General features: G+C 47.5%; 1 protein-coding gene across 3 annotated transcripts in view; it reads right to left on the reverse strand.

Annotated features, from left to right (window-relative positions):
• Positions 1 to 26956, reverse strand: part of LOC119391925 (uncharacterized) — a 129948-nt gene that overhangs the window by 29267 nt on the left and 73725 nt on the right. For 2 of the 3 annotated variants that reach the window (XM_049414472.1, XM_049414471.1), the window contains exons 14-18: positions 15653 to 15918; positions 15436 to 15526; positions 12788 to 12850; positions 9880 to 10017; positions 5103 to 5202 (exon numbers count right to left, since the gene is read on the reverse strand). In XM_049414472.1, the coding sequence (XP_049270429.1) occupies positions 5103 to 5202; positions 9880 to 10017; positions 12788 to 12850; positions 15436 to 15526; positions 15653 to 15918 (658 nt within the window). The remainder of the gene's footprint in view (positions 1 to 5102; positions 5203 to 9879; positions 10018 to 12787; positions 12851 to 15435; positions 15527 to 15652; positions 15919 to 26956) is intronic. The other variant, XM_049414481.1, reaches the window with a different exon arrangement.

Genomic DNA, 26956 nt, shown 5'->3' on the forward strand with positions numbered 1-26956 from the left:
GAGATCAACGGCGACAAAAGCCCGCCAAGCTCGTTTAAGTCCGCGCACTGGCAGAAAAGGCGAAAGCTCGCGTCATGAAGCCGCAAAACTTTTCAATTTGCGGACGAGGTCGCAAACGCGATATCTGTAGCAAGTGTGATAACGACGACGCTTTTCCCGACAGGAAACTTACTTTAAAGCGCACTTGATTAGGACGCGATCGTACGTTCCACGCGTAACGCGCTGCCGGCAAGCGGCCGCGGCACCGCGGAGCCTTGCCGCCGCCGGTGCAAAGGCTACTCCGTCGCCTAGGCAACCACCATCCTTCCCCACTCGGCGAGCCCGCACAGCGCTGCTGCGGTCTTTTTCCTCCCTCCGCCCCTCGTTCGTTCACTGTGCATGCCCTCGCCCTTCGTAACGACCTCGTCGCTCCCTCCCCATCGGCGTACCTCCTTGAGAACCGCACTCGCTACCGCGTTGTCAGAATATTTTCCCGCAACCGCATTATAAACGTATTTCATCTTGGGGACTGCACAATAAGCGGTATGCGTATACATGCGGTTCTATGGGAGGGTGAACGGGAGTCGAAAAAGACCGCATTATAACCGGTCCTGCACTATATGCGGTTACATTATAAGTGGTCTGCACTGTATTGTGGCATACTGGAGGTCAACTGGCTCCAGGTCTGCTGCAGTCGACGTAAGGAGCGCTCGGTTGTGTACGAAGCCTCGAGCTGCCCGGTCGGCGTGCAGGTTACCCGTGATGCCAGAGTGGCCTGGTATCCATACGACGGTCTGAATGTAGGAGTCGTCCTTGCCTTCCCTTGGTATTTGTGCAAGGACACGTGCTGCAGGCACACCAATTCTGCCCGGCAGGAAGTTCCTGCAGGCCTGCTGGGAGTCTGTGAGCATTGTCAGCGGCTTGTTTGCATGCAGGCCTCCGCGGATGGCAAGTGCGATGGCCAGTTCTTCGGCTTCTGTGATCTTGCAAGGGAGGACAGATGCTCCAGAGGTTATGTGGCCTCGGCGGTCGCATACCACTGCCACTGCTCATTTAGTCGTTGTCCCATACATGGCAGCGTCCGTAAAACGGGCTGTGGTTTGGAAACGATAGGTTTTCTGGAAGTATTGGGCCCTTGCTCTCCTTCTGCCGCTGTGTAGGTTGGGGTCCATGTTGCGTGGAATTGGGGCAACGTGATAGCCCTCCCGGACATGACAAGGTATCTCGCAGGTTTCCTGGGCTCTCGTTGTCGAGGCTTGGAATCCTAGGGTTTTTAGGACCTGCTGGCCCAAGCGAGTACGCTCAAGTCTCTGTTGTTGTGAGACGTGAAGGGCTTCAACAAGTTCGCTGAGGGTGTTATGAAGCCCCAGTGCCATCAATTTCTCAGTGGATGTACTCGTCGGCAGACGGAGAGCAGTCTTGAATGCCATTCTCAAGAGGGTGTCGGCCCGTCTGGTCTCAGATTGTGTGAGATTATAATAAGGTAGGCTATATGTTATTCGGCTTACCACCAGGCTTCGAACAAGTCGAAGGGTGTCTCCTTCCTTCATCCCTCTTTTCTTAGATGTCACCCTAGATATCATGCGTGATATAGCCTTGACGCTGCTTTGGAGGAGCATAAGGGTGTGGGTGGCTCGTTGGTTACTCTGCAGCCACATGCCCAGGATCCTGATCAATGGTTTCTCTGGTATGAGGTTTCCATTGAGGTATACCTCAAGTTTTTTGATGGGTCTGTGGAGGCTGCGTGGTTATGTCTGCTTCACCATACACGTAAGATTTCAGATTTCTCTGGGGAGCACTGTAGACCCCGCTGGCTGACATATTCTTGGATGATGTGAGCTGCAGTTTGCAGGCGCTCTTCCTTTTCAGCGAGTGATCCTTTTTTGGTCCAGAGTGTCATGTCGTCTGCATAGAAGGCGTGTCGGAGCCCTTCTACCTCCTGCAGTTTTCTGGCAAGGCCGACCACGGCTACGTTGAAGAGCGTGGGTGATATTACTGCTCCTTGCGGCGTGCCCTTGTTGGGAGGTTGGTATGCAGGAGTCTGGAGCTCTCCGATCTTCAACTCCGCTGTGCGTTGGCTTAAGAAGCTCTGAATGTACTTGTATGTTCTTTCACCACAGTTGGTGTTTGCGAGCCCCTCCAGTATTCCTTGGTGGCTGTTGTTGCCGAAAGCCCCTTTAATGTCGATAGCGAAGAGGACGTGTTCACCGTTGCGGGGAACGTTGCTGAGAACCTCTTCCTTGAGTTGTAGTAGTACGTCCTGCGACGACAGGCCAGCACGGAAACCGAACATGGTGTCGGGCAGGTGCTTATTATCTTCCAAGTGCTTCTGCAGTCTTGTGTTTATGATTCTTTCGTACACCTTGCCGAGGCAGGATGTCAGCGAAATGGGTCTGAGGTTTTCGATTGCCAACTTCTTGCCTGGTTTGGGGATCATCATTATTCTTGCGCGTTTCCACATCGCTGGCACCGTGCCTTGTTCCCAGTGTTGGTTGATGAAGGCCGTGAGTGCAGAGATGGACTTGTCGCTGAGATTTCTTATCATGGCGTTTGTGATGCGGTCTGTGCCCGCCGCCGTGTTACGGGTAGTAGCTGCGATGGCCGCTCTCATTTCATTTTCAGTTATAGGTTCATCCATTGTTGGGTTCGGTTGTCCCACGTATGATGTTGTGCATGGCTCTGAGGGAGCAGGATCTCCATAGCATTTGGTCTTGATGGCGTCGACAAGGTATTGTTGGCTGCCTGGGTAAGTGTGTAGAAAGCGCTCCAGGGCCTTGTGTCCCTCTCCTTTGGTCTTGGTGGGGTCGAGGATGGCTTTGAGGATGTGCCATGTCTTGGCTGTACCCAGGGTGCCGTCCAGGGAGTCACAGAATTTATACCAGTTCGCCGACGCGAGTTGCCTGGCGTATTCCTCCGCTTCCGCTGTTATTTTCGCTATGCGTGTCCTCAGTTTCCTATTGTTCTTCTGCTTTTTCCAGCGGCGGGTAAGCCCTTGTCTGGCATCCCACAGATGTAGTAAATGGGAATCCACCTCCGGGATTTCTGTTGTTCTGACTATTTCTTTTGTGTGGTGTTCGTTTTGTTGACAAAGTTTGTTGCACCAGTCTTCCAAGTTTGTGATTGTCTCTTCATCCTGTTCTTGGGCTTCCCTCATTTTTTGCCAGTAAGTTAGTTTGGCTGTGCCAATATCCCTGCGTAGGCGTCCGGTCTGTAGTGTTATGTTCAGTATGTAGTTTTCGAGTGTGTTGTGCCATTCGGCTCGTGTGGTTCGTGTGATGGAAGTGAGGTCGGGTGTTGTGTCACGTGTTACGCTGTTTCCCTCCCTTGTCGGTGTGCTTGGATCTGTGATGAGCATGAGTTAACACAATTCCATCATTGTCTCTAGCTGGAGGCCTTTCCAGTCACGCCTCTGGTATCCCCATAGCATGTTCTGCGCGTTGAAGTCGCCCATAATGACTAGTGTGTTTTCTTTGGCGAGGCAAAGGGTGTCTCGGAAGAGTTTGGCAATGGTAGCCCGCCTTTGACGTGGGGGGCTATAGATGTTTAAAATGAAAGCACTTTGTTTCTGGTTGCCTTTGTAGACGAGTTCGGGGAGTACATGCAGTACGTCTATGTTGTCGTCCAGTTTATGTTGTATAGTTGTGATGTTTTTATCCACGAGCGTGGCTACCTTCCACTTGTCATCTTGACTCGAGTGATATGCTTCATATCCCTGAAGTGTTGGTCGGGTACCGATCTCTTGTAGGGCGATGACCCCTGGTGGCCTTGAAGATTGAGCGATCAGTTGTGTCAGCAGCCCTTTTTTCCTTCGGTACCCGCGGCAGTTCCATTGCCAGAGTTCTAAGTTTTCTTTGACTTGCTTGCGTGGTCTAGGCATGTTTAGACGTGGTTGCTTTTGTTTGAGTCTGGGGTATGTGGTTTGATCCTGTCGTAGAGGTTATCTTGTGGAGGTTCTGTCGTAGTCTATTGCGTAGTTCCGTGTGGTGAATCTTGTCTTTGGCCGTGCTGTCTTTAGGTGCTTCTGTTTCTGCAACTGCTGCCTGTGTGCCGTTAAGTGCAGTCTTTGTCAGCTGTCCCAGCGGAGTGCGAATGTCATCCACGAAGGCCTGCATCTGGGTGCGGATGGCCTCGAATTTCAGACTTTCTGCTCAAACTGCAGGTCCAAAGCAGCATTAATTGCCGCAACCACCACTGCCACACCTATCATCTTGCAGGCTCGAACCAGTGCTTTCACGAGTGCATATGTTTGTGGTCGCAGCGAAGTCCAAAAGTCAGCTTTGCTGCAATGCTGTTATGATGTGAAGTATACAAAGAATCTGAAAGGGCCATGGTCACGGCTTAGTGCGGCGATGCGGGCAATGGTTTTACAGATAAGCACTGGAAATGCACGAAGGTGTTATGGCAGCAAACGCTCCAGTGCAAACTATGCTAATTTTTTACTGGTTAAAGATGTGTTGTCACAGGATTCTCTGTGATGCTTTTGTATGTTGTAACTTCAGCTTTATGTATAAAATTTCAAACTGTTCAGTTTCGTTCTTTGAAGAACTGACAACTATTCGAATTCGCTTCAAAAATATTCAACCCTGAGGACTATTCACTTCGAATCAAAATAACACTATTAGCACAAGCTTAATGTTTTTTTTTTTTTTTTTGAACCTTGAAAAGTGGGTGCACGTTAGACTTGAGTAAAATCACGGCTTAGTGCGGCGATGCGGGCAATGGTTTTACAGATAAGCACTGGAAATGCACGAAGGTGTTATGGCGGCAAACGCTCCAGTGCAAGCTATGCTAATTTTTTACTGGTTAAAGATGTGTTGTCTCTGTGATGCTTTTGTATGTTGTAACTTCAGCTTTATGCATAAAACTTTAAACTGTTCAGTTTCGTTCTTTGAAGAAGTGACAACCTATTCGAATTTGCTTCAAAAATATTCAACCCTGAGGACTATTCACTTCGAATCAATATAACACTATTAACACAAGCCTAATGTTTTTTTGTTTTTTTTTTTGAAACCTTGAAAAGTGGGTGCACGTTAGACTTGAGTAAATACAGTATGTATGCCATGGGCCTTTGCACTATACAATGAGACAATGTCATAAACTAAAGCGGCGGACATGAACCATACCTCATGGCGCAACTTCTCCAGGAGCTTAGTCAGCGCCTCGATCAATGCCTCTGCAAGGTCCACCATTCTGTCCCGGCTTGCACCAAGCTCTCTCACCACACTGAAGAGAGAACACAGACAATAGCTATACACTCTCAAAAGCATATGAACGACAAGGCATTCAGTCACGTGCCCACTGAACCAGTTTTGATAGTTTAGGAAGCATTGTAGAAGCGCAAGGGCTTTCAGAAATGAGCAGAAAGCCCAAGCTCCATTTAAATGTTTGCATGCACATCATCCTTTTCTTTTTCTTTTATGCCCACTGCAGGGCAGAAGGCCTCTCCCAATAATCTCCACTTCACTTCGCCCTGTACAAGCATATTCTATTTCATGCCTGCAATTTCATCACTCTACCTAACTTCTACTATTGTCCCTTGGCACCCTTTCCATTGCTCCAATTGACCCGGCTGTCTGTCGAAAGCCTCATGTAGCCTGCCCAGCTCCATTTTTTTCTCTCTCTCAATGTTAACCAGAACATCGGCTGTCTGTTCGTTCTCCAAATCCACTCTGCCATCTCTTAGTTCTCACGCTATCACTGAAGCAGTAACTTCTTGTACGCTGAAATCTTACCGTATAAACAGGTGTAAGGGCCGCACCCCGTTTTCGTGAAGTACATATTCTAAAAAAAAAAAATCCGCGTAAGGGCCACACCCACACTTTCCTCAACCAATATGTATTCAAAATGCGCGCGCGCATGAGAGCTTCCAGGCGTAGTCGATAGATGATGCAAGGGAACGCAACCATCATCATCACTAGACTATATATATATTTTTTTGGATTTTCTTCGTGTTAAGATGTTCATGAAGTGGGCTAAAAATTTTAACTTTTTCATTAGTGTTCATACACCTGCCAACTAAAGGTTAAAGTGGGATTTTATCTTTAGCTTCTCACACGCGCTATCGGTGCCATCCATATCGGCATTAGCATCGCCATCGCCATGGCATTCGTGTTGTTCGGTTTGTGCAGTTCAGCCAGCCATTTGCTGTAGTTTTCTGCACTGTTCGATGACCTTAGTGCTAGCTTGTTTTCTACACGGTATTCACGCTTTGGCAAGATGGGTAAGCACCTGAATAGCTACACGGCTGGCTATAACCTGGAAGAGGATCGAGTATGCTCTCGAGCATGGGAAACGTGTCGCCGGCAGAAAATTCGACGTTGACGAGAAGTGTGTTCGACATTGGTGCGCTCAAAAAGAAGCCTTGCGAAACACCAACAGCAATAAGCGCGCTTTCCGAGGAAAGCAGTGCAAGTTTCCCGATTTGGAAGAAGAGTTGCTCCGCTATGTGATTGAAGTGCGGAACGATGGTTTTGCACTCACAACGGACATGCTGCGCGTGGAGCACGGTCTCGACCAACATTGTGTCCCAAAGTTTTAAAGTCACCGGGATATCTAACAGCTTGGATGGCGCTGAAGATGACTGCTTGTGGGGTGACGGTGCTTCGCAGTACAAAATCGCGAACTAAGAGTCTGAGGACTCGTCGAATGACGACAATTGAGCACGTGTCGTATACTGCAATAAACACTCTAAAAAAAAAATGTCACATGTATGGGCCGCACCCTAAAAATTGGCCCTCATTTCTTGAAAAAAAAAGTGCGGCCCTTACACGCATTTACAGTAAAACCTCGTTAATTCGAAGGCCTCGGGACCGAGAAAAATATCCCAATTAAGCGGGATTCCCAATTATCCGAAACAACGCGAAATCAAAGAAATCAGCCAGAAAACGTGATGTACGGAAGTCACACCTTTATTGTGGCAAGTCAGCCTACTTGGAGAAAAATTCCTCCATGCGTGACTGACGCGTTCGGTAGTTCCCAGCACTGAAAGTCATATGTTCCAGCCTGTCAATGAGGCGCAGCATCTCGGCCTCGCCGCCGTTGCACTCTACGAAGCTGCGCACAACACTCAAGGCATCGATGACATCCGCCAAAGGGGGTGCTCGGGAGGGCTCGTCATCGCTGTCAACATTAGAGGCCGAATCGGTCGATCTCGCAGCTATCTCGCTGTCGATGTCGGCGTAACACGTCTGCACTGTGCACTCGACATTTGCGTACTCGGAGAATCCGATTGGAGTGCACTCCTCGTCCGCGTGCAAAGCCTCATATCGAGCGCAGAGAGTCTCCCCTTCTTCATCAAACGGGCAAGTGACAGCGGTGACAGCAAACTCAGCGGAGGTTGCCTCTTCTTTCACAAAACCGGCGTGCTCAAAACACCGTCGAATAACGGTGGCCTCCACCTGCCTCCATGAAGACACTCAAGCGGAGACAGGAGACAAATGGAGCAGTCACACCGAATCGCACAATGCTCGCCAGCCGACATCCAAATGGCACAAAGACTCCACAAAACATTCACTTCGCTAGAGTGGCTAACATCGCTGTTGAGATGATGATGATCATGATCGCAACCGCACGCATCGCCGCCTGGCAATTGCTAAAACATGGCGTCTACGACGTATTTCCGGTAAAAAAAAACATGGCCTTCGAGATCCGTACATCAAAAAAAAAAATGCATGTTTTAGTTACAGCCTCCGAGATTCGCAACACCCTTTGCATATCTTGGAAGTCGCGGCCAAGTGTGCCAATTAACCGGGAAGTCGCAGACTGGCCGCACCAATTATCCGGTTAAATTTACATGTAAAAATTTGGGACCACGCAAATAATACAAATTATCTGGGATTCCCAATTAACCGAGTACAAATTACCGAGGTTTTACTGTATATGGTATTTACTATTTACAATAGTGGAGTTAGAAAGGCAGATAGGGCACCATTTTAAACGCCAGCGCCAAACCTGTGCTACTCTAAATACCAGCTGCAGGCAAGTAAACGGCATGCTGCCAGGGGTAGTTGCGTCACACGAGACATTTGAAAGGCCTTCCAACCAACAGTTCATTGACTCAATGGTCAAGTTTGAGCTCCTACACGGGCAGCTTCAAAGGCCGCCAAGTCAACAGTGTATCGAGTCAACAGAGCCCCCCCACAAGTCTACCGAAACTTCAATCTCCTAAGAGCAAAGGATAATAATAATAATATTTGGGGTTTAACGTCCCAAAACCACGATATGGTTATGAGAGACGCCGTAGTGGAGGGCTCCGGAAATTTTGACCACCTGGGGTTCTTTAACGTGCACCTAAATCTAAGTACACGGGCTTCAAGCATTCTTGCCTCCATTAAAAAAGCGGCCGCCATGGCTGGGATTTGATCCCGCGACCTGCAGGTCAGCAGTCGAGCACCTTAACCCTTTCAGATGCCACCTATGAAGAACTGTCTGTAAATGCGTCAAATCTGTGCAATGTTATTTCAAGGCACTCGATATTACATTGCAACAAAAATAATGTCGTAATACGTTAATTTATGTGAGTTATAGCAATCATTCCTAATTATTTTGTAATTAAATATCTATTTATTCTGAAGCCATTAATGCTCTGCTTTTGCAGAAATAGAATGAAATCTCAGGCTGAAAATGCAGTACAAACTCACTTTCGCTTATGTCCATGTTAAGCAAAGAAAAATTATACTTTTGACGTGGGTCGCAGGAAGCGGCTCATCGAACGACTCGTCGAATATGGTAGTGCCTTCAGCAAAGCGATAATATGCAACAGTACACTGCAAAATGAAGTCAAATGAAGACAAATCTATTATGCAGGAGGTTCAATTCATCCAAAGCTCAATATATCTTGCTCTTTCTTAGCCCCTAGTGGATACAAATAGCAAAAATAAGTGGTGTACACGATTGTGTACATAGCGCCTCAAAGGGTTAAACCATGACGGGTCAAAACAGAAAGCTCTAAAAATACTAGTATATGTGATTTACCAATTATTTAATCAAGTATTTTTGCCATTTGACATACTCTCGACAACAGCAACATGCCTGTGTCGAGACTATGTGGCAACTGCCTCTAGCAGTGCATACGTTTCCATGATGTGAGGTGACAGGAGCAAAGACAACAGACAAAAAGCGAGACACACACACAGGACGCGTTATTGCGCACCAGTTACCAGTTTCACAGCTCAACAATTTAAGAACAAAACATATGTACAGCAATGTATAAACAACTTATTAAAATGCTGAAACAAAGAAAAATTTTTGCGCTTTTAAGTGAACATAATATTCAACTTTTGGTGACATGAAAACAAAAATAAAAATTGGCAGCACCACACAATTTTTGCTAGAAACATTTCAACCGCTCAACGGGATTTTAAAGCTGCCGTGTAGCAGTGCCACCACTCCTTTGAGTCGACAGAGTTGTGGCATTTCGAAGGCCTTCCAAGTACGACCATGTGACACAAGTATAAATATTACAGCTTTAATTCTCCGTTCCATCACATGCTGTGTAGCGTTTCCTTGTTTTTTCAATAAGGAAGTGTGTGTGTGTGTGTGTGTGTGTGTGCGCGTGCGTGCGTGCGTGTCTTGGCAACTATTTGTGAGATTCACATAAAAACCCACACGCAGTGAAACTTTAACACGTGCCTGCTTACGACACAGTTGCAGTTAAGAGGCAGTTGCCACAATTCCTCTGTCGCCCTAAAATTTTTTTCCAAAATCTGGAAGGCACATTGGAGGGAAACAGCGTGAAAGGAGAAAGACCAGGCAGAGAAAGACGCATACAACAGCGCTGTAAACAGCGCAAAAGACGGTCTTTCGTCTTTCACGCTGTTTCCCTCCAATATGTCACACCAACACGCCCAAGCAACCACTTTATCTGGAAGGCAGCTTAAAATGTCACATCGAAGCACTTACGCATTCATGTAATCCAGCACACGCACAACGATTCCGTACGTCTCACAGATGAAAGCACGGTCAGCCTTGAATTCAGCTCGCATGTTGAATGGGAACTCATGCCTGTGGGCCACCGGTATCTTGGAGCAAAGAGTTCCGCTGCAAAATGAAAGAGGACCACTCTACATTTCGGCTCACAAACACAATCTCTCAAATATAACTTTATTCCTTCAAGATAACTGCTTTACCGCAAAGGGACACGCACAGAGGAAAAACTGTTGAGCCTACTGCGTGCAGTCGAGTCCCGCTATAACACTACTACAACAAAATTTGCACCACCACTAAACATTTTCGATTCCAAGTCAGCCACCCACACGAAAACAACAGCTTGTCAAAACCAATAATTTTCCCGAGTCGGACCAAGTCCTGCACAATAGCCAAGTCCAGTGGGAGGTAGAATGTCAAACCAGAATCCAGTGGTTCCCGGCTCACGTGGGAGAAGTATTAGACACATCGCAACCTGAACGATATGGCACACGCCAAGGTGCACGAGCTCGCGAGCCGCGCTGGCGACTGTCATCCACGGGACAGTGTTAAATACCGGTTGGCGAGCTACAACGAAATTACCAAGGCCCTCTGCCTGGCCCGTCAAACCTTCCCTCCGCCCAGTGACAAGCTGAACAGGGCGCCGGCAGCAGCCCTCAGACAACTGCAGACGTGCACGTACCCAAATCCAGCACAGTATCACAGACTATACTTCGGTACATACCCGACAAATATACAGCAATCTTTCGTTATAACGAAGTCAGCGGGACGGCGAAAAAATTCGTTATAAGCGGTATTTCGATATAAGTGACCACTCAAGAAAAGCTAAAGCAGTCGAGCTACAATTGCATCAAAACTGCAAGGAAGTCAAAACACAATGTATTCAGTGAAGCAAAACTTTAATCAGGTGCACAAAAAGCCAGTGAGCTTTGACTGTTTCAAGTTGTTGCCGGGTGTGAGCAACCCCTGCTTTCAACAATACTTTTGCCCGGAGCCTGGCAGATCCACTGATCTCTGTAGATCGCAAAAACACACGCGAGGCATGCCTAACGAAGCACTCTGAATAACGCAATCACATGGCTTGCAGCACGGATCCAAAGGCACGCGCTGTCAGCGCCAAAGTGACTGCTGCAGATGACACAGAAGTTTCAAAATGTCATCAAGGCATCTCGCTTTCCGCGTGCGCACTACTGATGATGGTGACAGTTGCAATGGCAGCCTTGGCTTCAGCTTCATGTGTTGCAGAAGAAAGGCAATCGTAGTCATGCATGAAGCATGAACCCCGAAAGGCACCTACTGGTGGAAGGTTCTGCTCAGAGGGCAGCTTTGGAGGAGCAGCGACGTCGAAACTGGCAGCAAGGAGGCGAGGAGTTGACACGAAGGTGAGCAACAGCAGTGACTGGCGCCCGAACGGCCCACAGACTGGAGAGCAAATGAGGAGGGGAAGGCAGTGGCCGCTTTCACGGGGGGGGGGGGGGGGGGGGGGGTGACGTCACAGAACGCTCAACATTCGTTTGTTGTGCTCACGTTGCGAACGTCACGTTTGTTGTGCTCAAAAAACAATTAACCCCTTAAGTGCTTTATTTTTTTGAAAATTTCCCAACCAAAAGTGCCTATTTTTTTATTGCTGATATCGAATCTGATTGTACCAAAACGTAGCTAGTCGATGTTGAAAAAATATTTGTACCACATACTTAGTCAAATCAAAACACGGAATAATGCAAGGGGGCCTGTTGCAGCTCCTGCACCAAAAGAGTTTCCTTTCTCAACTTTTTCCCATTTTCTCCTCGCTTCCGAGAGCAAATGAAGCACTTTTGAAGAAATTGCTGAATATATTCCATAAGGTCATCTGGCGAAACAAGCTGGAAGTCATGCCTGGAATGGCCAAGAATGAAAAGCGAGGAGGCTTCACAGGAGGATTGTCCGCATCAAGCAGGACCCACTGGTGAGCACTCGCGATGTTCGCTTCCGAGCTGTTTTCCATCATCACCGGAGGAGATGCTCAATTCACCGCCATCGGTGTCTTCATTTCCGGACAGAAGATAAACATCTGTATCCGAATCATCATCACTCTAAGAAGATGACAAAAATGAAGAGCTTCTTTTTCGTGTTGACAAGCCAGCTATGCATGGGTGGCCACCACCGCAAGCCATCTTTTCATACAAAAACTGCGCTCTTTCCGCAGGAGAAAAATGAATTGTCAAGTAAATGCTGCCATCTGGTGGATTACACGCAATCTAAGCTGTAGAAGAGCGCCTCTTGTCCTGAACGCTAGAGGGGAGTACCTATTCCGCTAGGACGATCCAAAGCACTTTGGGGACAGTTTGGGCAGGACGAGCTCTGCTCGTCCAAAGCAGTTAAGGGGTTAACCGCTCATTGTGGTACACAGCGCACCGTGAAAACTGACCGGTTTTGCAGTAGGGGCTTTGCATGGTCACTGGGCAATTTTTCCCGAGGCATGCGGCCGTGAAGTTTGCAAAACGAGAGTTTTTCCGTGCCCCGTTGTCAACAAAACTGCTAATTCAACAGTTCAAACATCAGTGTTCGCGCACCGTCATGTCCGGGAAGAAAATTCAATTACCCTAGCACGCATTTCAGCACCAGAAGTGCTCGTTTGAGAGCTAAAGCTTTGCTCGAGAGCACCCCATGGAATGCTAGGACGCAACTCAGCCCGCGGTCTTTTGGACACTTCTTGGCATCCAAGAGACCACTGTTTTCTGGCGTCGCAACGCACCAGGAAAACTTTATTTTCGTGAACATTATATCACAAAGGACACCAGCGATGAGATTAAGACCGAGATTAATGGTTCGGGCGCACTGCACCATGAAATTTCATAGCTCCCGTTCGCTCCACAGTAAACAGCTGGGAGCACTCTGCCCTCACTTGGTATCCGTTACTAGGCGGTAATCGGTCGTGGGTTTGGTACTTTTGTGGCCTGTTCTGTGCCTGCATGAGATCAGTTCGATACTGCATGCACAAAAGAGTCACCGCCACGCCTCTGCTTGCCAATTCGTTCTAAGCAGATGAAGCTCTTTGTGCGCTTCGAGTGATGCAGCTTAATATGCACGCGTTTGGGTTGGGACCAGAAGAAATTTCGAACAAAGCGATATTTCGAGTAACGCGATTTCATTATAATGAGGGATTACATATGCAAGGTCTACCACACTGAGGTAGCCACTTTAACTCACATGCTTTAACGAAAACCCGCAAGGTGCCAACTCGGGGAACCCTTCCACCGCGATGGGCCGCTGCCTTGCGCAGCCCAAGCCTCAACGACCAACTGAGGGCCATACAGCAGGCCCGCGAGGCGGCGGAGAGGCAAGACCTCGACGTCCCCACATGGGAGACCTAAGGCCCAGTTGGCGAAAGCTTTGCAGGACTGTCAATAAAGTTGTTACCAACCAACTTCCACTTAAACTAAGTTCTTTTCAAATGTAGCACTTAAGAAAAAGGCACTTGCCTATGAGTGCTGCAAAATTCTCATGGAAACTCAGCGATTTCTTGTTGGCTCGCGACTTCCAAAGCAGTGCAGCCGCATCGCAAGACTCGTGTCTTCATCCACCACGATGAAGCACGGTATCCACCACTGCATCCACCACGATGCAGTCGGCGGGTCTGATGTGTGTGCAGGCCACGCTAGAATCGTTTGAGATACTTCCACTATGTTTCGGACATAGCGCTCAAAATAAAACTACTGCAATCGTGGATCACAACCAAGGTGTTCTGAAGTGACATGCGGGTGGCACGCACCTATACTCCATCTCACCACTACCGTTCAGCACTACCAAGGCTATGGGGTGTAAGCAAGCCACACGCTTGAGCAGCGAAACATGGTTCCAAGTGTAATTACCTTACAATTGGCAGGGTTGTGACATTTGCGCTTATTTGGCACGTTACGTCACACCGATGCGTGATATGTTTATTCTTCTTCGCATTTATGTCATGTGCCTTTAAATGCTATATCAGTAACCGCCCGTAACTGTGGTTACAAATCAACATGGCAGCGCCCATGCAGACGCGACTGCTCGCTTCGATCCGAACTTGCGCTTGCTATTCGCCCACTGCGCTGGCAGCAACAAATAAAGGATGAAACGAGTCATCGCTTGTTACATTTTTTCGTTATTTGCGAGATCAGCTGTTTGTTTAGCCATGCCTGCTAAGCCTAATGTGCCGAGAACTTGATAACAATTCTTGGAATTAGCGCAATATAGTGACGAACATATTGCTCTCGAAGCGCCAACACATTAATCTAAAGTAAATACAAGCCTCAGTTTGTAACTTACAGGTCACACAAGTGCACGATGACTACTTGATAAATTCGAAGCAGAGGGCACCAGCTGCGATCAGTGCAGCCATTTTTTTTTCAGTGATGCCGTCTCTTCACTTTACTCACCCTACACATGCAAGCAAACGCCAGAGAGATGCTGAGCAGACGACGCGACGCGGATGAATACATGTGAAGGGGCTAATCACCCGTCCTATAGGCTAAGGGGCCCTGTAGCCTGCACAGTGCTGAAGGGAATTTCTGAGATGGAGGTACAAGTGAAACTATATTCTGCCACAACCTCTGTGGACAAAACCGCGGTAGACAGAATCATGGAAAGTAAACAACGCAATACTGAAGGCGCATGCGCGGCCCGCACACACGGATTGAAAACTGAACTACGGTTTGCCGTGACAACTGCACACAAAACCGCGGTCACTATTCTCATGATCATGCTAACATGCAGCTCCGAAGGTACGCGGCTAACGCAGCAGGAGATTGGAGGCAATGAAGTCATAAAAAGACACGAGCGTTTTGGCTTTTTCGTCGTTCACTTATGACTATGGTGGCGCATACTTCGGCTTGCAGTTTTCTGTTGGCCTCAAAGCTTTGGCACACGCATTCGCGTTGTTCCATGCCCGGCATGCTCGAGAGTCATCTCATTGCCGTATTTTCTCTCGTATTACCCTCCCTACATATAACCTGCCTCCCCCTACAAAGCACGAAAAAATAAAAATTAAAAGAAAACAAAGATCCTTACGGACTGACATGAAGCCGCCTTCCTTGCATTACCATGAACCCGTGCCATGAAGCTAACTTGTGCACTGAAATCTGCATATAACCTGCACTCCAACTGTGGCTACGGATTGTCGTGTAAGTTGTGCACGTTATACACGATCAAATATGGTAACTCCAGTGCCGCCAAATAAGTTTGAGTTAGTAAGAGCCTGATGCAAAAAATAATTCGCATGCTTGCCAGGATCAGAGGTCAAGTCATAACAGGGTTTTCTAACTTTTGTGGTGTATACATTAAATTCCGCTGCAACAAACTTTTTAAGCATGTCCCGTTAACTTTGTTGTAGCGGGATTTGACTATTAGAAACCAGTGAGACACGTTTAACGCAAATGATATTGCCCTAGTTGATAGGCGCTGAAAGAACTGACACCGCATGACATGTAGGCCAGATTCAAGGAGAAAACAATAATAATAATATCCGGGGTTTAACGTCCCAAAATCAACGAGAAAACAAAAGAGGCAGAAGCTTACCAGTAGTCATTAAGAGCCGCCCATGACTCCTGGAACAAAGTCAAGGGTGTCGTGGTCTCTGGCACGGGTGGGTTCGGTGGCAGGTTATTTTGCTGTGGCTGTTCCAACTGTCGCTGTGGTTGTTCCAACTGTTGCTGTGGCTGTTCCAACTGTCGCTGTGGCTGTTCCAACTGTCGCTGTGGCTGTTCCAACTGTCGCTGTGGCTGTTCCAACTGTCGCTGTGGCTGTTCCAACTGTTGCTGCAGCGCCTCCTTTGGCCGTCGCAAGGGGAGCCGTTCAACGACATTGTGACGGCCAGGCGTGACGCGGAAGGGCACTGAAATTCCAGAACTCTGTGGCCGCTTGGCAGCCACATCCTTCCGCTCTTCACCTTTGGCGCGAGGTACGTCATTCATGGGTGGCTTGTAGTCCGATGGCATCATCAGGCGGCTTGTGGTGCTCAGAGCACGGGAGCAGGTGAGAGATGGCAGGAGACCGGTCTGGCTGCGTGCAGAGTACAGAAACTGCTTGTGATACAGTTCTCACACTTTACACAGTAAATGTTTAAGTGCCCAAATGGCGTGGTGAATTTCACATCTACAGTTAAAACCCTGATCTAATAAAACCTTATTTTGCCATGTTCCCAACCTTACAAAGAAATTTCCATTCCCTGGCAGGTACCTGGAGGGTACAATGCCGTCATCAACCCGAATTAACAAAACTACCATATTTACACGATTGTAAGTCGACTCGAATGAAGGTTAACCGCCCAAAAAAATCGCACAGCACAAAAAACAAAAAAAAAACGCACGAACGCATTTCATAAAGGAAATTTATTCACGTAGTCGCTGGATAGACTACATGTGCTCACTCGTCATCGTCAAACCAGCCCTCTTCAAGAACTTTTATGCCCAAGCCCTGCTGGCCTTGAAGTGTGCCCTCTGCATTCCCGTTTCCGATGTGACGACGCAGGCTTCTTGCATGACAATTTTGCGTATCACCAGGAGAAACCGATCGTGCAGTTTGTTCATGTGTGCCACAAGCAACGGAAAGTGTTTAGACTTCTGCTCGCATATACCCTGGTGCTTGGCTTCACAGGTGAAAATTTGGTCACGCTGCAATTCGCCGCTGCCCCACCACCTGTTGAAAAACTGCCAATTTGCTTCCTGCCGCGCACTTGTTTGTTTTTCAGCATGAAGGATGCATTGGCAGCCCTCTTGAATGCTGCTGGGAAACAGTGTCGAAGTTTTTCAGTTCGAGGCACTCATGAATGTTACAAGCATGTGGTGCCCCCCCTAACGTAGCTTCGTTGGCCCGTCAGGCTCAGAGGGCAACATTGGACATGACAATAATAAACACCGACAAGCGCAACTCTCGGTCAGTAGCTGTGACCACCACCACGGTGTTGGGTCGTCTCTTCTAAGCGCGGGTGCCCCAACCACTCTCGTTCACGATCCCGGGCAAGATCGTGACACTGGCGACGAGTACAGCCAACAGATCGACCCACGCCACCGAGAGCAGCGAAAGACCGCCCACCGTTCGTGCTGCTGTACGGGAGGCTCAACCCCTTCGAGGAAGGTGGGTCACCGCATGTCACGATTTTCCCACTCCAGTCCCTTGAGCTAATCTTTTTATTCAGTTGCAACTGTACATGTCATCAGTGCAAAAAAAGCCATCACCAAAATGTTGACGGGACTTTGATGAGGAGGACAGCTATCGCTAGCTGACACACTAAAGGTCATAGGTGCCACACATATCAACACCTGAATGTCTGTATTTTAGAATTGCACTTTTACGTCATGTAACTGTCAACCTCAAGAAGAATTGGTGAATGCGAAAGCCATTCCATACAAATACCTCATGGAGGGAACCAATAAACATTGCTTCATGTACACCTCCTATTAGATGAAACAAGAAAATGGATTGTAAGGGTGACTTCACAACTGTGCATCTTCCATGCTGAGTGTTTAGAAATATTACCTATGTTTAGAAAGACTACCTCAGTGATGCACACACACAGGAAACACCAATAAAATGGATACTGCAGATAACCTGATCATTTTCAGCAAAACGTCAAGAAAAGGAAGCCCTTAGCCAGTATAGGAGACAGCCAACCCACAGTCACTACCCAGGTCCACCAGCAGGTCTAATGGTATACTACAGTTTTAAGGACCAAAAGATGAGACTTTTTGGACATCCTGCTTCATCGTGGCTATACACATAGTCCAAATAAGATAACAGTTAAGGTCCCTTTATATTATCAACAAAAAAAAAACAAGAGGGAACCCTAATCGCTGACTCAACCACCTGAAAGACTGGACTTTGCTCTTCGCAATTCTTTTTTTTTTCTTTGACAACACGAAAGCTGTGTGGAGGGCAGTTTATACCCCCGACAGTGTATGGTGAGTGCCTGAAGAAGGGTCCTGGTGGATCACAAAAGGCTGTGCTTCCCTGAATCATCACAGTGTGCAGTGCCAAGGAGAGTGCATCGAGAAAATGCAATCAGCGACAAGCATGGGAACGCATGCAATGACCCTCACACCAGGAACTGTAATGTAATGTGTCATGGTGTCATGTCTTTTCTGGGAAGTGCAGGGCCAGAATTTTTTTTTTCGGGAAAGGGGGGGGGGGGTCAACCACCCATTATGTATGTATGTTCATGCGTGCATATATACACATGCAAAGCTGAAAAATTTCCCAGTGGTTTGGACCCCACCCAGCTACGCCAATGGGGAGGGGGGGCTCACCCTAAATACTGGCACACAGCACAAGCAGGTTCTGTGAACCTTGCTAAAAAGTAATGCGGATCAATGCCAGCTGTGGTATTTCCAGTGTCAACATGGCACAGGCACAGCAGCCTCCTCAAGAACTTTGACAGCAAAAACCCTTGCACTGCAGTGAAGATGTACTGTATAGATCTAGGCACATGGTGGGGCAAGGACCAAATGTAAGGTTATTAAGCTCACAAGGGTAGACGTTAGGCATTTTTGGTAATGCGTAGTAATGAATTTTTAGCACAGAAAACACAAGGATAAAAAAAAAGAGTGATGTGTGTCAACACTGCACATGTGTTCCTCTTTTTTTGTTCTCCTGCTGCTTCTGCACTAAATATTATTATTTGCTTCGCTTAAAAAACTGCAATTACGCTTCCGTATACAAATGATCGCATGTTCTACCCAATGGAATACATTTGCCAATTTCAGGGATCACAATGCACAATTTACATAGCAAAAGCACACTTTTTTTTTTCCTCATTTGGAAGTTTCCTACATCAAGCATTCGTTGCATATCAAACAATTTTTAAACAATGTGACTTTAAGATTACAAACCTGGGTTAATAAAACAAAATGACCCAAAACAGCCAAAAAGTGTACTTGTTGCTTAGACGATGTCAAGAACAAAATATCAAGGCTAGGAGTACCAACCATCGCAGGGCTCGTGCACGTCACGTCTCCGAGCAAGACACTAGGAAAACATCCCGGATTTCGTACCGTACTTTCGGTGCAATAAATTCTGACCTAATCACAGCCATGCGAGGAGTCAACTGCTGAAAGCACACTATCAGATCACTTTCGGGGAAACCTTTCACGAGTTTTTACGAGACGGCTCGTTCGGCGTCTGCGCGCCTGCCAGAAAGGTTGTCGCGAGGGCGCCTGATCTGTCAACGGGCATCACCGGGCGTTTCGAAGCGACACAAGCCGGGGCAGATGATGATGGGTTGATGAGTACGTAAGCTCTGGAACAAAGTGCTTCCGGGCACCGCGCCTCCTCACATCTGACAACGGCACGCAAGCGTGCTCACTAACAGACGAGGCTTGACATAACACCCCGCGTTTCTTTCCTACACCGGTGACGTAAGGCCGATAATCGGCGGATTTCCACTTCTGGGGGGAAAGATGCGAGCAAATTTAAGAGCACAATGGACGTCGGTGCCGTCAAGCTGCGTTTCACGGCTGTGTCAATCCACACTGACGACTGAAGCCTACACTGATGCGCTATGTACCGCGACGTCCAGCCGGTGCGACGACGCAACAAAGACGGTTGGTGCAGCACAAGGAATCCATCAACGCAAAATGGCGAATCCGGCAGCTACTACTGCTACTATACCGTATAATCGCGACTCGCCCTCGTTGAAGCAGGTTCTTATCTGGGTAAAACACTCACGTTTTTGTGCCGCTTTTGAAGGACACCGAGACACCACGAGCCAGTCGTTCTAAACCTACGAGTGACGCTCAAGTGCGTTGTGGCAAGCACGCGTCCTCCGATTGGTCGCCGCTGGTGCCGTTGTCACGGTGACGGGCGCAAATTTCTTACGTAAAGCCACTGGAAAGGTGATAGAACGAACCGCGTGAGCACGGGAGGATAACGCGCCGCGCACTTTCTCGCAGTGCCGACTGTAGACATCCATCATTGGGCGCGATGACCAATGCAAACGCTAGAGCTGATGGGCCTTGTGGCATCGCTTCGCCGTGGCGAGAGCGCACGGGCCGATTATATCCAGCAATTTAAGTAAATCCACGCATAATTTCCTCAGGGAGTGTCTAAGATGTGTAAGCGCAGAGGTTTATGGTACATTGCAGCCTTCTCTGGGAACGTTGTTTTTGGGCGGCTAGGCGTCTTTGGTCGTCATTCCAGCGTTCTTCAGCCTACAGTCGACCAATCCCACCTTCCTGCTCTCTGTGCGATGCACCGAGGGCAAAGCTGACCCACATTCTCCTGTCTGTTTCTCCCGGCGGGTCACTCAAAACCTGCGATGACTACTTCGGTACGCTCCCGGCAAGGCAGATGATCGCCGCCAGCGTCATGGACTTACTAGACGTGAACGTTTCAGCCTGGTGGAGTAGCGCCGGGACCCAGAAGGCCTCGGAGGTCACAAATTCCATCGCAATTTTTTTTTTCGACTCGACTCTAGAGCGGCCCCATAGAAGGCGCTTGCCGCGACATCCGAATGCCTGGCATCAATTTTGGGAACACATAGGAGCGCAAAACTGGGCATTCACAAGAACGAGGAACACAAGATGTTCTTGCGAATGTCTGGTTTTGCGTTCTAATGTTCCCAAACGCTATGCACCACCTCGCCGAATTTCAAGTTTTGTTAACCTATTTGGCATAAAAATTTCGCAAAGCTGGAATTTTCCTGATGTTGTACAATCCTCTATGCCGACTTCATGTTTTGTCCTTTTGAGGGCTTTTATTCGACTACCACGAAATTCAACGAAACCTTCATAAGAAGTGTTCTCCTTTCACATTTGTTTTCCACTGCGGGTAGACCGCAATTTCGTTCAGATATATTCACATTCTTGGGAAAAAAATGTGCACAGCAGAGTGATGCCTTCGCAGCGTAAGGTCCTGGCAGTGGCGTAGCCAGGGGGTGGCACACCGGGCCCCGGGAAATTTTTTTCTCCCATTGGATACAGAGCGCAAAATGAACCTCGACCACACTTACCTGCCCGGTCACCACTTCAGACCAAGGAGGTGCCCCCTCCCCCCCGAAAAAAGTTCCTGCCTACTCCCCTGAGTTCAAAGGGGGAAGAAGCTACGTCAGAGCGCGTCATGAACTTCAGCATTTTTTTTTTCTTTAGATGCGTTCGCTCACTCGATTCCCAGCGAGCTAGTGTTGCTACTGTGTAATGTTAGCACCATAGGCGTGCGCACAAGGAGCCCCCCCCCCCCCCCCTAATCGTCCAAAGGGGGGAGGGGCGCCAATTCAAGCCCATACCTTCACTCACTCGGACCTTTCACGCCATCTTTTAACGCATGGCTATGGCTACCAGTAGCGTAGCAAAAATTTTTTTCGGGTGGATTCTGCCATACTTTACGTGTGCTCGTGCGTGCGTTTGTATGTGTGCCTGCATAGGCGTTTGCACGGGGGGACAGGGGGGGGGGGGAGGAAGCGGCCGCCCCCCTGGTCACCTAAGAAAGGAGGGGCGCAACGTCTGCCCCATACTTTTAGTACGGGGGGGGGGGGGGCGCTGCGATGAACCTTCGCCTAGAGTTACTTTATATGCTACCTTTAGAAAGGTAGCATACAGTAACTCTACCTTCGCCCACCCTTATGGGGAACCCTGCGCACGCCTATGTGTACCTGTATATGTACACATGCAAAACTGAAATATTTCGGAGGGGGGGGGGGATTGAATCCCCCCCCCCCCGGTTACGCATGTTTTTGACGATAACTGCGACCAAGACCCCTGATGTTGCATTCAATCCCACTTTTACCCCGGAAAGCCGGGTACCTATGGCAGGCCTTTGTGAGAAGCACGACATCGCTTCGTTTTCATTTCTGTGTCCATTTTTAACTCGTTTTCTTTCGGACTGGATCAACGGGAGGGGGAGGTGGGGACGCTGCGATGAAGCTTGTGCCCCCCCCCCCATGGAGAACGCCGCGCACGCCTATGGTGAGCACACGCAAGTAGTTAGGCGCACGCCTATGGTTGGGCGGCCGCTGTAACTATATTCATAGACCCCCTAACTTTATGCGCTAGAAAACTTGGAATTCTACAAATCCAGACAGAATCCTGCGAAGTTCTGCGGTAACATTGAACAGACATTAGGTACATGTAACCGTTTATTTATTAAACATTTTCAGCCTCAAAACGTGCTTGCATTAATTTAAAACTGAAGGAAGCTGTTGTGGCGGAGTACCAGTTGATGTTTTGTCCTTACTTCACTCAGAGAATGACGCTTGTGGGACACAGTGTCAGCGCTGTGTCCCACAAGCGTCATCTTCCTGACTGATCTTCCTGCATCAGCAGAGCTGATCGGCAGTATCCCTGCCCAGAAAGCCACAGCATCAAAATCTACACCTGGCTTTTCTTGTTCGGATAGAAATGGTGCTACGTCTCTGTCGACTACAGTGAACTAGAATATATTCTAGCTCACTAGTATATTCTAGCTCACTGTACTGTCGACTAAGGAAAAATGTCAGCTCCGCCCACAGCCATCGCTGTCCCTCCCACAGAGAATCTCCATTCAGTAGCGCTCACTCATTGCGGTGACGTCAAACCCTTTCCCATACGCACACACGTTTGTGTCGCTGATTTTAGTTCGGGGACGCCCTGGTAAATTTCTTCATGGATTCTGACATCGCTGCTCAGCGAAATGTAATGTTTTAGGTAGCAACGACGAACCTTTAGCTCTCAATATGCACAGTATTTGCATTAGTCGAGAAAAGGTACTTGCGGATCGAACGAAAACCAGCTATAGCACGACTGCCTTTCACAGGCGCGCCGCAGCTCTGTGGGCAGGGCTTTCATTTTTAGGGGCGAAGCTCCTTAAGGCGGCACCCGTTCGTCCCTCGTAGTAGTGCGTAACCAGTCGTAACGCTAGTACCAGATCTTGACCTCCAAGGTGGTGCCGGTGGGAGATTTTTCCTGTGCGTTGTTGAACAATAAAAAATTCGCAGCGTGCGCGTTAACTAAAAGCCGAATTCTTCTGTCTCTCATTCCCCATTAGCAGCCATCGGCATGTTCCAGTAGGAAACGTTAGTAGAAGTAGAAGTGTAAGTGTTAGCTAAAAGCTCTCATTCCCATTAGCAGCCATTGTTTACCTCCAAGGTAGTGCCTGGTGAGATTTCTCCTGTGCGTGATTAAACAATAAAAATTTTGTTCAAAACACCGTTGATTGACGAAATAAACCAACGAAAGACGCCAGATGTTTTCTAAAAGCAAAACGAAAGAACGCCAGATGTTTCTAAAGCAAAACGAAAAGACGCCAGCTGCTTAACGAAAGACGCCAGATGTTTTCTAAAGCAATGGTTTTCTAAACAATGAAAATTCACAGCGTACATGTAATATTAAAGTGAGCTGCAAGTCGTCATAACTCTCATCGAACCTTTAGTATAAAAGCGCCCGATCTCACGTCGGTGATGATGTACTGGGCAAAATTCACGGAAGATTCACGGTTTACTGATAGGGGTGTGCGAATAGTGGAATTTCATCTCGAATCGAATTCGAATCGAATAGTGCCGAATAGTGGACAAAAATATCGAATATCGAATCGAATATCGAATACAAAAGATTTTATTGCAAATTGAAAGAAAGAACAAGGAAGTGAAATCTGCTCATGTCATCGAGCACCTAATGCGGTGAGTTGCTGCTACCGAAAGGCTACAAATTTTCATGCAGCACCACAAGCTGCTCCACATGACCTGGCTTGAGGTTCTCTCACCGTGATGGGTTGGTGTTTCCTGCAGTTGAAAATATGCCCTCACTGGGCACCTCTGTAGCAGGCATGGGAATGTATCGCGAAGCAATTTTGACGATACCTGGATAAAGTGCAGCTCCATGCTCTTTCCAGTATTTCCCATGATCATCCTTTCTTGGGATCAGGGACTGAATGAAGTATTTTTTAACCTCTTGACTGTAGCTCAGTGTGTTGGTTATTTTTTGGCGCTAGCAGTTCCACAGTCTCCCAGACCTCCCTGGCCTATTTTGCTGGAGCCATGAAGCGCGGAAATGACACAATCTCCTTTAAAATAAACATCCGCTCGCTTTGAACCAGGATTTCGTTGAATGTTTTATTGAAAGACCGACAGTAACGACGTCAGCGTTAGCTTTATCCACCCCACCCTAACCAAGTTGCACCATTCGCCTTCGTCGCGTTTTAGATATTCGCGGTCTCGAATTATTCGAAACTTCGAATACTAGCTATTCGAAAGTCGAATCGAATTATTCGTTAAGGTATTATTCGATTCGAATTCGAAACTCGAATATTCGCACACCTCTATTTACCGATGAACCTCCGCAGCTTCGCCCACTCATCATCATTCACTCCGTGGATATGCTGTGATTTTTTTTTCTTAGATTGTAGCATTGTTCAAGAGGGCTGTTATTCTCCATGCCGTAAAAACTAACTGCGCGTCGGGACGCAAGTTTGGAGTTTCTGAACGGGCAGTTCGGCAGTGGCGGCTGTAGCGTGACCAAATTTTCACTGGTGACCCTCCTCAGCGCCGAGGTTTTCGCGCGGGCCGCGGAAATACCGGGGACGCACTTCAAAACCATCGTGGCCTAGGCATCGCAGTTTGTGAAAAGGCTTCAATTCCGCGATCAGGTATTATTCGAGTCGAACTCGAATACTCGCACACCCCTAGTTTTTCCGAGAAAGAAATGTTAATTGTGTAATTTTTCGCGGACAGCTAGGGGCCTCAAGGCCTGTGGGTACCTAGCTGGTGCTCAGTGGCACCGTCCTGCATCAGCATGACCGAGCGACAGCAGCCAAATCCAGATAGGGCAGTGTCAAGCGAATTCAATTTTCAACTCATACTTGTTCGGCTGAATCTCGTGAATGCTTTTACTGTACAACCTAATGAAACCAAAAAACGAAGCCAAGAAAAGTAGGCACATAGGGGCACTAAAGTGAAACAATGAATAGGTTTATACTGATAAATTTTACTCTGAAAACTCTAAGGTCGTTACTTTCACCATCATACCTTTTATAATAGAGGAGAAAATCAAGGTCAAAGTCTCGTGCTTAAATTTCGCGCCAAAATTTCTGCACGTGCCGTCACGGATTTCAAAGTGCATTTTTCATATTTTGTCGACATTGGCCCAACGAAATTTCCTGAAACTTGGTATGTTAAGCCTCTGGCCCCTTCAGCGGACAATGTACAGCATACTTACCGATTAAGAACGACCTAGATCCTAGTAGACGCTGTCAAAGTTTATGACGTCATGGCGATTGGTGCGGGAAATTCCAAGGATCCCGCACCAATCGCCATGACGTCATAAACTTTGACAGCGTCTACTAGGACCCCCTCACCAATCGCCATTTTCTTTTTGCACGTCTTCTCTCTTACCAAGCGTCTTCTCGCGGTAAGCGCGGCGATTTTGGTGCTGTGAAAGAGTAATACGACAAAAATCTGTTTTCCCTTTAGTGTCCCGCCCTTAAGTGCAGTGTGGTAATAATGATATAAATGTAAAGAAATTAAAGTGGATGAAAAGTGCAGATGGTAGGGACCGAACCTACAGCCTTCGCCCTTCGGATAACGCGTCCGATTCGGCGGTCGTCCTCCGTCCACTTTATCGACCCTTTGTGGATCGATTTTTTTCGCGAAATGAGTCCCAAAATTGTGTATTTTTTATTGCTGAATTAAATTTTTCAGACGAATTTAGTTCAGAAAAAAATTGTCTAAAATTTTTCTGGGTGACCGCAAAGTGACAAAAAAAATCATTTGGGTTGTTATATACACATGGTTTATTCGTGAGTAACAGCAAGATAAATTGAACACTGATAATTCTGATTCCGAGTGAGCCCAAAGCAATATATATATATATATATATATATATATATATATATATATATATATATATATATATATATATATATATATATATATCCACACACACACACACACACACACACACACACACACACACGCGCGCGCGCGCGCGCGCGCCACGACTGTTAAAATTTACGCGTTGAAATAAACGTCAGTGTAGAAAGCCATGTTTGAGATGTCGCTCACTCATTAAACGTGAGTCTTAATTAACTCGTAAGTCTCTCCTCGTATGCCGGACTGACATTTACTGATTCAGATTCTGATTCGGCAGTCGAGCGGCGATTCCTCTACACTCGCTTGCGGCAGAGAAACCGGCGCGCACTTCCATAGCGAAAGCAAACTGCGCGGGTGAGCACACTGAAGGAAAACTGGGTAATTGTGAGCGCTTCCGGAAAGCGAAAACAAGTCCGAAACCCATAATGATCCTTCGTCTTATCGCCAACGAGACGGAAGCGGTTTTTGTGAGTACCCTTAACAGGAAACGCTACCACAGAGGCATCGTTTGTGTCAGTCAGCGCCTGCACGGAAACAGGCGTAATCGCGTACCGGGGAGCAATAAACGAGAGATTAACAAATCGGTAATTTTTTGAAAGATTCTAAACCGGAAAGCCATCAGTTTTGCGGGCGCAACAAGCGGGAACCGGCCGAAGGACGAAACCGAAATTAGTCGGCGCACCGCTGTAATAAATCATAAAAAAAACGGAGACATCAGGCGCAAGGAAATAATTCCACGTATTCCCGCAGTGTGGCACACTCTTAAAAAAAAGTTAGCAAAAAGCTTGTAACCACGAGCAAATAGTAACAGCCGCTGTTACTAGCTTTCTTGGACCATTACTAACTTTTTGCTACCTTTTTACTACCTACGTTAGCAGACACTTAAAAGTTGCAACGGTTACTACCTCTTGCGTACCGTTACTAACTTTTTGCGATGCACCTGTTAAATGAACTTGTTAAGCGAATTATAGAAGTTATTATTACGAGCTTTTTACAACCTATTCATTAGCACGGGGATCCATTCAAGATCATTGAGGTGATATTAGTAAGCTTTGTACCCCGTGTTGGGTCTTATATATTAGGCCATGTTGAGATGATATTACGCAAAATATACATATAACATATTGATTTTCTTAATATGCTTGATTAAAAGTTCTACGCTACGTTACCTCGCGCACCTAATAAAATTGTACGCTATATAAATACAGGCGCATAACTTAACCTATCTATCCTAAAGCCTAGCTGCCCACTGGCACCAGCTGCGTACCC

This window comes from Rhipicephalus sanguineus, chromosome 1 (assembly GCF_013339695.2).
Source record: "Rhipicephalus sanguineus isolate Rsan-2018 chromosome 1, BIME_Rsan_1.4, whole genome shotgun sequence".
Taxonomy (NCBI): domain Eukaryota; kingdom Metazoa; phylum Arthropoda; class Arachnida; order Ixodida; family Ixodidae; genus Rhipicephalus; species Rhipicephalus sanguineus.